Below are 13,066 nucleotides of genomic sequence, written 5' to 3'. Positions count from 1 at the left end.
AATCATGTCTCTAAGCTTATCCATACCCCAACCACCACCATCTAACTTCAATAAAATGAGTATAAATCTATTCCCCTTTTCTATCACACAGCAACTCAAATTCTTAACAGCTTATGGTGTGAAAATCATCAGAACTTTAAAAACTCTAAGTACATTACATCCTTTGACTCCTCTCTATAGCATACACTTTCAGGGATTTGTAGGTTAAACTATGCAGGACCTTAGACCCAGTTTTCAGTCCATATATGGTCAAATGTTATTTGGTTTATTTATGTTTTAGAAACATGAAACATAAAATATTGCTGTCGGCTAGGCTGGAGTGCAGTGGTGTGATGATAACTCACTGCAGCCTCAAACTCCTGGGTTCAAAAGATCCTCCCATCTCAGTCTCCCAAGCAGCTGGGACTACAGGTGCATGCCACCACACCTAGCAATTTTTTAAATTTTTTTTGAGTCTAACTTTGTCACCCAGGCTGGAGTACAGTGGTGTGATCTCAACTCACTGCAACCTCCACCTCCCAGGCTCAAGTGATCCTCCCACCTCAGCCTCCCAAGTAGCTGGGACTATAGGCATGCACCAGCACACTTGGCTTATTTTTGTATTTTTTGAAGAGATATGGTTTCATAATTTTTGTATCTTATTTTGCAGATATAGAGTCTTGCCATGTTGCCCAGGCTGGTCTTGAACTCCTGGGCTTAACCAATCCTCCCTCCTCAGCCTCCCAAAGTGCTGGGATTACAGGTGTGAGCTACCACGCCCAAACTCTAAATGCTATTTGGATTACAAACTAGTTCCTCTGGGAACTGATCACTAGGCCAGGTAATATCTGAACAAACTGGTAATCATTCATTCATTCGTCTAGCCATGTATGGAGCAACTATGTGCCAGGTGCTATTTTAAGCATGGGGAGACAGCACTGAAGAAAACAAACAACAATCCCTATCCTCATAGAGATTGCTTACATCTACTAAAAGGAAAACAGAACAAAATAAATGAGCAAAATATATAGCAAGAAGAATGTGAAAAAAAAGTGCCACTGAGAAAAATGAGACAGAGAAGGTTGCTACGTTGCTGCAGATTCAGATACAGGGTGCTGTTCTGAAGAGGGTAGTCAGCCAGGCTTCCCTAAGGAGGTGACATTTGAGCAGACACATGAAAATGATCTTTTCTGCACACCTGGGACTGTTAACTTTCAAAGCACTTTCATCTCTACTGCCTCACTTCATCCTAACAATGGCTTAAGGTGGGAAAAATTGTGGAAACTTTTGAAAGTCTGAGGAGCTGAGGTCTATAGAAGTTGAGGCACCATGGGGTTCAAGGATTTACCAAGGTCACACCATTGATTGGTGATAGAGCTAAAAACTAGCAAGCCAGGTTTCCTTGCTTCCAGATCCAATCTGAGGACATAGCAAGCTATTAGGGTTTTTATTTAATACAATTGGATTAATTATGCTTTTGAACATGCAGGACTAAGGCTGAATGTTTGGGCAGAGGCTGGACAGCTGGCTTTATGCCCTCCTCAGACTCCTTAGGAGGATCCTGGAGCCCATTTCTCCTGCTGACCTGGGGCTACTGCAGTAGGTTTCTGCTAAAGGCTGATGACCCCTGCTTTCCATACATGAGCAAGTCACCCGTAAGTGCAGTTCATGGGCTGTTTTGATGTGTGCAAGGGTAAGCCAGGGTTCCTGTTCTCTGCGAACCAATTCAAAATGTAATACCTTTTCCATGTTTCTTCTTTGCATTCCTTTGAGAGTTTGAACTTTGTTTGATCAAATGACAAGGACGGCCAAAAAATGTTGACAACCAGCTTGAAATTTTTTCTCCACAATCATAAGTACTTACTCTGGCAAAAGAGAGAGAGAAAGAGTGAACTGTTACATAGTATTTATTTAAATAATAATCTGAATTGCAAAAAGTTTGATTATAAAATAAAATAAAACAAAACAAAACACTGCATGAGCCCTGAAGGCAGCCTGAAGTGACAGATGCTGCAAGGAGATTTCCAAGGCAGGAAGACCTGCCATCTGGGGCTTATGTGAAGCTTTCAGACCAAATAAAAAGCTTCAACATTTCTCCTGGAAAGACCTTTTTACCATTAATTATTGACACAGAGAACCACAAAGCTTAGAATTTGAGAACTTACAGAGTGATATGTTGCTTTCAGAAGCCCTTGAATCCAGAAATGTGTCCTATTTTTTCACTATGGGCCTGATTGAAATATCTTCTCTCACATGGACTGACGTGTTTGGTTTGTAAAATGAACACTGTGCCTGTGAGTTACAGATATAAGTACTGCATTTACCAATCTGGTGTTTGAAAACTCAAGAATCCTCTAGAATTTTGTTTATCCAAAATGTATTGTTCTGAGTGAAAATGTGCTAAATGAATGTGTAAGTTGGTGACATTGGTGCAAGTACTGGTAAGAAGATGTAGAGTGTGCTTCACTCTTTAGCCTCCAAGGCGGGGACCGGTGCCTAGGATGCTCCACTATGTCAAGCACAATCATCACATCATCACCTTTGTGCTTTCCTGGGGGTATAGCCCTTCACACTCCCAGAGTGATCCTCTGCCTATCGCCCAGAGCACTAATGACTGGGGTCCAACTTGGATGTAGCTTTAGCATTTAACATACCATTTCCTGCCTTGCATGATAGCATACGTTCAGGGCAGGGCACAAAGACGTGCAATATGGTTCGATACCATGCAGTATCACCATCTACTGAGCACAGACCTACCCACTAATGAGTGCATTGTGAACTGGTAGGCAATCAGCACTTTGAAAGTTTTTTATTATACATAAATCTTTAGTGAAGTGTTATATAGTTAACTGTTTTAGTATATCGGCGGGGGTGAAAGGGGAATTGGTTGGGGCTTAAGATAGGATAAATTTCCCAAGATTGGAAAATTTGCTATTCCACATGTATTCAGGTACAGATAAGATTAGATAACAAGGGATGCAGACATTTGATTTATTCAATAAAAAGATTTAGAAACATGTACAATCAATAAACAAAATAGCAATGCTATTACTTCAACCCCACTTTACATTTCCTAGAATTCAGTAGATGATTTATCATCAGCAAACCAGATTAGATAATAACCCATAATATGGGTATATAATCTATGAGTTATCACCTGAAAGCTAGGCTTTAGAAACCTGAGAGATGTCTTGATAACCCCCCTCACCCTCAGCCTCCTTATCCAATCATCAGCTAGTTCAGGTTATTCTATTTCCAGAATACATACCTGCAGCTTCCTGACTTTCTCTCTGACCCTGGTCCAAGCCTCCATCTTGTCTCACCTGTGTTGCTAACACAGGTACTTATGTGGCCTTCCTGCTTGCACCCCTTCCCCCTTCCAACCACTCCACAGGCACCAGCTGGTCTTCTCAACATGCAAATCAGGTCTTTTCCCTCCCTATGAGGCCTCCTCTGGAGTGTTGCAGTGCCTTCCAGACTGTTCTTTCTGTGTCACCTTTTCTTCCCACCCCACACTGTCCTCTTGACACTGTCCCAGGCTCTGAAGGGTACAACATGGGCATTCTAGTGGGAGGGACTAAAGATCAATAAACAGATATATATTAACTTGGAAACAACAAAGGCAAAGGAGATGAATACAAAAGGGGAAATGAAGAGGGAGGGGCTGTTTTCTGTGGGTAGTCATGTGGCCCTCTGAGAAGGGGGCTTTAGAGCAGAGACCTGTTGGAGATGAAACTGACAGAGGTGAGAGAACAGCCCTGTGGAGGTATAACTAGGGGAAGAGCACCAGGCAGAGGGAACAGCAAGTGCAAAGACCTGAGAAGGGGGCATGCTTGGGAGGTTTGAAGACCAAAGAGCCAAGAGTGTGGTTAGAGAGAAGCATGCAAGGGAGAAATAGGCAGCAACTGGACTGAAGGGTAGCAAAGGATAGATTGCAGAGGGCATTACCCTCTTCCCCCTCGGTGCCAGCCTGTCAATAAAGCTGAGGTTTTCACCTGCTTTAGAGTCTCACCTGTCAGCACAGACCCTGCTTTGGCGAATCTGAGTCCGTTCACTATTTTCCTCAAGAGGCACCTCTATAGGCTCCATCCCTAATGAACAAAGGTTAAAAACAAATTTATCATTATGTAAAAACAACAGCTACTTGACTTCAAAATATACTACAAAGCTATAGTAACCAAAACAGCATGGTACTGACATAAAAATAGACACATAGACCAATGTGACAGGATACAGAACCAAAATATAAATCCACACATTTACAGTCAGCTGATTTCTGACAAAGGTGTCAATAACAAACATTGGAGCAAGAAGAGTTCTCTTCAATAAATGATGCTGGGAAAACTAGATAACCATATGCAGAAGAATAAAACTAGACCCCTATCTTTCACCATATACACAAATCAACTCAAAATGGATTAGAGACTTAAATCTAAGACCCCAAATTATTAAACTACTAGAAGAAAACATTGGGGAACTGCTTCAAGACATTGGTCTGGGCAAAGAATTTTTGGATGAGACCTCAAAAGCATCAGCCTCAAAAGCCAAAATAGGAAACAGAATTACAGCAAACTAAAAAGCTTCTGCACAACAAGGGAAACAACAGAATGAAGAGACAACCAACAGAATGAGAGGAAATGTTTGCAAAGCATCCATCCAGCAAGGGATTAATAACCAAATATAAAAGGAAATCAACAACTCAACAGTGAAAAAAAAACAAGTAATTCAATTTTTTTAAATGAGCAAATAATCTGAACAGATATTTCTTGAAAGAAGACATGCAAATGGCTAATCGATTTTTTTTTAATGTTCAACATCACTAATTATCAGGGGAATGCAAACAAAAACCACAGTGAGATCTTACCCCAGTTAGAATGGCTATTATCAGAATGACAAAAAATAACAAATGCTGGTGAGGATGCAGAGAAAGGGGAACTCTGACACACTGTTGGTGGGAATGTGAATTAGTACAGCCATCATGGAAAACACTACTGAGGTTCTTCAGAAAACTAAAAAATACCGTATGATCCAGCAATCCCACTTCTGGGTATTTATCCAAAGGAAAGGAAAATCAGAGGAAAAAAAGAACAGTGGATAGGAGACAGGACTAATGTACAGCTCCCAGTTAGACAGACAGAACAGCATGTAGAGACTCACACTGTGAACTTTTGCTCCATGAACCACTGCAGGAACATATCAGGAAAACTGATAGAATTCACAGACACTTTGAAAGAAGCAGCTTGCTGCTGCAAACGCAAGATAGCCAAAAATTTGAGTTCCCAAAGTGTAAGAAGGCGAGAAGTTGGCCTCCAAACACACATCCCCATTGGGGAACCTGAAAATCCAGATCACAACGGGAGGATTTAACCTTACCTAGAGCTGAAATGGATTTAGGCAGCCAAGCAAAATATAAAAGTAGAAGCAGCAGCAGGAAGAGCCCTGTAGGGACTCCTGGTCTCCAGCTTGAACCCCAGGAAAGCCATTCCTGGACTTATCTCACAGGGGTCCTTGGGGAAGGGAAGGCAGCCAGTGGAATTGGAGAGGGGCCGCAGGGTGAAGGAAGCTCCTAGCTTGACTTTGTAATGATTTTAACTGAGCACAAACTTTCCTAAGTAGAATGCAGAAGAGGAGACAAATGGGAAGTAAAGATACAAGCGTAGAAGCTGCAGCCAACTGTCCTGGCAGGCAGGGAGGAGCAAGGCCTGAGAGCCCTGCTTGCTTTCTCAGCAGGAGGCTTGTAGCCTGGGGCAAGATCTCAGCCCTGCTTACCAGATGCCTGTACAGAAACCTCAGTGCTGCTGGGGAGGCACAGTGGGAGCGAGACTGGCCTTGCTGGCTGTGTGGGAGCTGGGTGAGGTCTTTCAATGCCAGCTTTCCCCCATGTCTCTGGAGACCTATTTGACACAGCAGAAACAGCCATAATTCCCCTGGGAACATAACTCCATTTGCCTGAGAACCAGCCCCCCACCCCCAGAGTGGCCACAGCAAGTCCTGCCCAAGGAGAGTATGATCTCAGACCCACCTAACCTGCCCCCACCTGATGGTTTCTCTCTACTTGCCCTGATAGCCAAAGACAAATGACATGATCTCTTGGGAGCTCTATGGCCCTGTTCATTACCTGAGAAACCCAAGTACCTATCCTAGCCAAGGCAGGGCAAAATTATATCCCCCTTCTACTGCTGCAGCTGGTGCTCTCTTGAAAGCAGCACCTTCTGGCTGGAGGCCAATCAACTCAAGCCATTACAGCAACTCATAAGAGAACAACTCTGCTCCAAAGGAGAAAACAACAGCTAATTTCACCACCTGCACCACCCTGGTTAACCAGAGGTCCTGAGTCTGTCCATGTGACAACTTCACTGCTAGCATAACCAGCATTCGAGAAAACCACCGCACTAAACAAAACTACAACCAAGGACTAAAACCAGCACACTAAAACAAAACTACAACCAAGGACTCCCAACAGAGTCTACTTTACTCCCCGCCACCTTCACTAGAGCAGGTGCTGGTATCCACAGCTGGAAGATGTGAAGATGAATCACATCACAGGACTCTTTGCAGACAGTTCTTAGCACCACCCTGGAGCCCCAGAATCCTGCTAAGTGGCTAGAACCAGAAAGGCAATAATAATCACTGCAGTCTGGCTTTTTAGAAGCCATATCCTTAGAGGAAGGGGGAGAGCACCACATCAAGGGAGCACCCCTGGGACGAAAGAATGTGAATAGCAGCCCTTGAGTCCCACATCTTCCCACAGAAACAGTCTACCCAAATGAGAAGTAACCAGAAAAATCATTCTGGTAATATGATAAAACAAGGTTCTATAACACCATCAAAAGATCACTCTAGCTCTCCAGCAATGGATCTAAACCAAGAGGAAATCTCTGAATTGCCAGAAAAAGAATTCAGAAGGTTGACTATTAAGCTACTTAAGGAGGCACCAGAGAAAGGTGAAAACTAATTTAAAGAAATTTAAAAAAATACAGGATATGGATGAAAAAGTCTCCAGAGAAATAGATATCATAAAGAAAAGATGATCACAACTTTTGGAAATGAAAGACACACTTAGAGAAATACAAAATACACAGGAAAGTTTCAGCAATAGTATTGAAAAAGTAGAAGAAAGAACTTCAGAGCCCAAAGACAACGCTTTCAAATTAACCCAATCCAAAAGACAAATAAAAAAGAATTTTAAAAAATGAACAAAGTCTCCATGAAATTTCGGATTATTTTAAATGACCAAACATAAGAATAATTGGTGTCCCTGAGGAAGAAGAGAAATCTAAAACTTTGGAAAACTTATTTGAGGGAATAATCAAGGAAAACTTCTCTGATCTCACTAGAGATCTAGACATTCACATATAAAAAGCTTAAAGAACACCTGGGAAATTCATTGCAAAAGGATTATCACCTAGGCACATAGTCATCAGTTTAGCTAAAGTCAAGATGAAGGAAAGAATCTAAAGAGCTGTGAGGCAAAAGCATCAGTAACCCAAAAGGAAAACCTAACAGATTAACAGCAGATTTCTCAGCAGAAACCTTGCAAGTCAGAAGGGATTGGGGTCCTATCTTCAGCCTCCTTAAACAAAATAATTATCAGCCAAGAATTTTCCATCCAGTAAAACAAAGCTTCATAAATGAAGGAAAGATAAAGTCTTTTTTAGAAAAAGAAATGCTGACAAAATTTGTGACTACAATCCAGCACTACAAAAAAAATGGTAAAAGAAGTCCTAAATCTTAAAACAAAACTTTGAAATACACCAAAAATAGAACCTCCTTAAAGCATAAAGCTCACACAGCTTATAAAACAATAACACAATAAAGAAAGGTATTCAGGCGACAACTAGCATGATGAATAGAACAGTACCTCATATCTCAATAGTAATGTTTGAATGTAAATGGCCTAAATGTTCCACTTAAAAGAGGCAGAATGGCAGAATGGATAAAAATCCACCAACCAAGTATCTACTGTCTTCAAGAGACTCACCTAACACACAAGGACTCATATAAACTTGATGAAAGGGGTGGAAAAAGATATTCCATGAAAATGGAAACCAAAAGTGAGCAGGAGTAGCTATTCTTATAGCAGACAAAACAAACTTTAAAGTAACAACAGTTTAAAAAGACAAAGAGGAATATTATATAATAATAAAAAGAACAGTCCAACAGGAAAGTGTCCCAATCCTAAATCTATATACACCTAACACCGGAATTGGAGTTCTCAAATTTATAAAACAATTGCTACTAGACCTAAGAAATGAGATACATGGCAACACAATAATAGTGGGGGACTTCAATACTCCACTGACAGCATTAGACAGGTCATCAAGACAGGTCAACAAAGAAACAATGGACTTAAACTATACCCTAAAACAAATGGACTTAACAGATATTTATGAAAATTCTACCCAACAACTGCAGAATATACATTCTTTTAACTGGCACATGTAATATTCTCCAAGACGAACCATATGATGGCCATAAAACAAGTCTCAATACATTTAAGAAAATTGAAATTAGATCAAGTACCCTTTCAGACCACAGTGGAACAAAATTGGAAATTAACTCCAAAAAGAACTCTCGAAACTATACAAAGACATAGAAATTAAATAATCTGCTCCTGACTGATCCTTGGGTCAACAATGAAATCAAGATGGAATTTAAAAAATTCTTTGAACTGAACGATAACAGTGACACAACCAATCACAACCTGTGGGATACAGCAAAAGTACTGCTAAGAGGAAAGTTCATAGCAGTAAATGCCTACATCAAAAAGTCTGAAAGAGCACAAATAAATAATCTAAGGTCACACCTCAAAAAACTAGAGAATAAAGAACAAATCAAACCCAAACCAAACAGAAAAAAAAGAAATAACAAAGATCAGAGTAACACTAAATGAAATTGAAACAAACAAAAAACAACACAAAAGATAAATAGAACAAAAAGCTGGTTCTTTGAAAAAATAAACAAAATCAATAGATCATTAGTGTGATTAACCAAGAAAAGAAGAGAGAAGATTCAAATAAGATCAATTAGAAATGAAATGGGCAATATTACAATTGAAACCACAGAAATACAAAAGATCATTCAAGGCAACTATGAACATCTTTATGCACACAAACTAGAAAACCTAGAGAAGATGGATAAATTCCTGGAAATATACAACCCTCCTAGATTAAACCAGGAAGAAATAGAAACTATGAACAGACCAATAACAAGTAGCGAGACTGAAATGGTAATAAAAAAACTGCCAACATAAAAAAAGTCCAGGACCAGATGGATTCACAGCTGAATTCTGTCAGATATTCAAAGAAGAACTGGTACCAATCCTACTGAAACTATTTCAAAAGGCAGAGACAGAGGGAATCCTCCCTAAATCATTCTATAAAGCCAGTATCACCCTAATACCAAAACCAGGAAAGGACATAACAAAAAAAAAGAAAACTACAGACAAATATCCCTGATGAATATAGATGCAAAAATCCTCAACAAAATCCTAGCTAACTAAATTCAACAGCATATCATAAAGATAATACACCATGATCAACTGGGTTTCATACCAGTGATGCAGGGTTGGTTTAACTTACACAAGTCAATAAATGTGATATGCCACATAAACAGGAGTAAAAACAAAAATCATGTGATTATCTCAATAGATGCAGAAAAAACATTTAACAAAATTCAGCAACACTTTATGATTAAAACCCTCAGCAAAGTTGTAGCCAGAGCAATCAGACAAGAGAAAGAAATAAAGGGCATCCAAATCGGTAAAGAGGATGTCAAACTGTCCCTGTTTGCCAATGATATAACTGTATACCTAAAAAACCTTAAAGACTCATCCAAAAAGCTCCCAGATCTGATAAATGAAGTTAGTAAAGTTTCAGGATACAAAATCAATGTACACAAATCAGTAGCACTGCTACACACCAACAGTGACCAAGCTGAGAATCAAATCAAGAACACATTCCCTTTTACCACAGCTGCAAAAAAAAATTAAAATACTTAGCAATATACCTAACCAAGGAGGAAAAGATACCTACAAGGAAAACAACAAAACACTGCTGAAAGAAACCATAGATGACACAAACAAATGGAAACAAATCTGATATGGTTTGGCTCTATGTCCCCATCCAAATCTCATCTTGAATTGTAATCCCCACTCATAAAGGGAGGAAGGTGATTGGATCACAGGGGCAGTTTCCCCTCTGATATTCTCATGACAGTGAGTTCTCATGAGATCTGATGGTTTTATAAGTGTTTGGAAGTTCCTCCTACCCCCTTCTCTCTCCTGCCACCATGTGAAAAATGTCATTGCTTCTGCTTCACCTTCCACCATGATTGTAAGTTTCCTGAGGCCTCTCCAGCCATGTGGAACTGTGAGTCAATTAAACTGCTTCCTTTATAAATTACCCAGTCTCAGATATTTCTTTATAGCAGTGTGAAAATGGACTAATACAGTAAATTGGTACCAGGAGTTTGGGGCATGGCTACAAAGATACTTGAAAATGTGGAAGAGACTTTGGAACTAGGTAATGGGGAGAGGTTAGAACAGTTTGGAGGGCTAAAAAGACAGGAAGATGTCAGAAAGTTTGGAACTTCCTAGAGACTTGTTGAATGGTTTTGACCAAAATGCCGATAGTGATGTGGACAGTGAAGTCCAGGCTAAGGCAGTCTCAGATGGAGATGAGGAACTTGTGGGGAAGTGGATCAAAGGTCACCTTGCTATGCTTTAGCAGAGACTGGTAGCATTTTGCCCCTGCCCTAGAGATCTGTGGAACTTTGAACTTGAGAGAGATGATCTGAAATTGGAACTTATATTTAAAAGGGGAGGGTAGCAGAGCATAAGAGTTTGGAAAATTCGCAGTCTGTGCTATAGAAAAGAAATTCAAGCCTGCTGCAGAAATTTGCATAAGTAACCAGGAGCCAAATGTTAATTGCCAAAGCAATGGGGAAAATTGTCTCCAGGGCATGTCAGAGATCCTGGTAGCAGCCCTTCTCATCATGGCCCGGAGGCCTAGGAGGAAAAAAATGGCTTCGTAGGTCAGGCCCAGGGCCCCACTGCTGTGTGTAGCCTCAGGATTTGGTGCCCTGCATTCTGGCCACTCGCAATCCAGCTGTGGCTAAAAGGGCCAAGGTACAACTTGGGCTATTGCTTCAGAGGGTGCAAGCCCCAAGCCTTGGTGGCTTCCATGTGGTATTGGGCCTGTGGGTACACAAAAGTCAAGAACTGAGATTTGGTAACCTCCACCTAGATTTCAGAGGATGTAAGAAAATGCCTGGATATCCAGACAGAAGTCTGCACAGGGGTGGATCCCTCATGGAGAACCTCTGCTAGAGCAGCACAGATGGGTAATATGAAATTGGAGATTCCACAGAGTCCCCACAGGGGCATTGCCTAGTGGAGCTGTGAGAAGAGGGCCACTGTCCTCCAGACCCCAGAATGATAGATCCACCAACGGCTTGCACTTTGCACCTGGAAAAGCCCCATCACTCAACTTCAGCCCATGAAGAAGCTGCCCAAGGCCATGGGAGCCCACCTCTTGCATCAGTGTGATCTGGATGTGAGACATGGAGTCAAAGAAGATCATTTTGAACCTTTAAGATTTAATGCCTGCCCTGCTGGATTTCAGACTTACAAGGAGACTGAAGACCGTTTGTTTTGGCCAATTTCTCCCATTTAAAATGGGTATATTTACCCAATTCTTGTACCCTATTATATCTTGGAAGGAACTAACTTGTTTTTTCTTTGACAGGCTCCTAGGTGGAAGGGACTTGCCTTGTCTCAGATGAGACTTTGGACTGGATTTTTGAGTTAATGCTGAAATGAGTTAAGATTTTGGGGTACTGTTGAGAAGGCATGATTGGTTTTGAAATGTTAAAAGACATGAGATTTGGGAGGGGCCAGGGGCAGAATAATATGGTGTGGCTCTGTATCCCCATCCAAATCTCATCTCAAGTTGTGATCCCTAGGTATCAAGGGAGGGAGGTGATTGGATCATGGGGACAGTTTCCCCCATGCTGTTCACATGATAGTGAGTAAGTTCTCATGAGATCTGATGGTTTTATAAATGTTTGGAAGTTCCTCCTTTGCCCTTCTCTCTCTTGCCACCATGTGAAGACGGTCCTCACTTCCCTTTGCCTTCCACCATAATTGTAAGTTTCCTGAGGCTTCCCCAGCCATTTAAAACTGTGAGTCAATTGAACCTCTTTCCTTTATAAATTGCCCAGTCTCAGGTATTTCTTTATAGCAGTGTGAAAACAGGCTAATACAACAATACAAATGGACTAATGCTCATGGATGGCTAGAATCAATATTGTGAAAATGACCACGCTGTTAAAAGAAATATACAAATTCAATGCAATTCCCATCAAAATACCATCATCATTATTCACAGAACTAGGAAAAAATGATCCTAAAATTCATATGGAAACAAAAAAACAGCCCACTTAGCCAAAGCAAGACTAAGCAAAAAGAAAAATCTGAAGGCATCACATTACCCAACTTCAAACTATACTACAAAGCTACTGTTACCAAAACAGCATGGCACTGGTATTAAAAAGCAGGCACACAGACCAATGGAACCGAATAAAGAACCCAGAAATAAAGCCAAATACTTACAGCCAACTGATCTTCAACAAAGCAAACAAAAACAAAGTGGGGAAAGGACACCCTATTCAACAAATGGTGCTGGGATAACTGGCAAGCCACATGTAAAAACATGAAAATGGATCCTCATCTCTCACCTTATACAAAAATCAACTGAAGATGGATCAAAGACTTAAATCTAAGACATGAAACCATAAAAATCCTAGAAGGTAACATTGGAAAAACCCTTCTAGATATTGGGGTAAACAAAGAATTCATGACCAAGAACCCAAAAGTAAATGCAACTAAAACAAAGATAAATAGATGGGACCTGATTTAAAAAGCTTCTGCACAGCAAAAGAAATACCCAGAAAAGTAAAGAGACAATCCACAAAGTGAGAGAGAATATTTGCAAACCACACATCTGACGAAGGACTAATATCCAGAATCTACAAGGAACTCAAACAAATCAGCAACAAAAAACAAATAATCTCATCAAAAAGTGGG

The 13,066-nt window shown here is 40.6% G+C and overlaps 1 protein-coding gene across 1 annotated transcript in view; it reads right to left on the bottom strand.

Annotated features, from left to right (window-relative positions):
* MOCOS (molybdenum cofactor sulfurase) overlaps positions 1-13,066 on the bottom strand; it is a 75,175-nt gene that overhangs the window by 15,808 nt on the left and 46,301 nt on the right. Inside the window, exons 10-11 of the mRNA XM_004059341.5 lie at positions 3,992-4,070; positions 1,720-1,844 (exon numbers count right to left, since the gene is read on the bottom strand). Of these exons, the coding sequence (XP_004059389.1) occupies positions 1,720-1,844; positions 3,992-4,070 (204 nt within the window). The remainder of the gene's footprint in view (positions 1-1,719; positions 1,845-3,991; positions 4,071-13,066) is intronic.

The sequence above is a fragment of the Gorilla gorilla genome, chromosome 17, assembly GCF_029281585.2.
Source record: "Gorilla gorilla gorilla isolate KB3781 chromosome 17, NHGRI_mGorGor1-v2.1_pri, whole genome shotgun sequence".
Lineage (NCBI taxonomy): Eukaryota > Metazoa > Chordata > Mammalia > Primates > Hominidae > Gorilla > Gorilla gorilla.
This window is presented reverse-complemented; position numbering and strand designations above follow the sequence as displayed.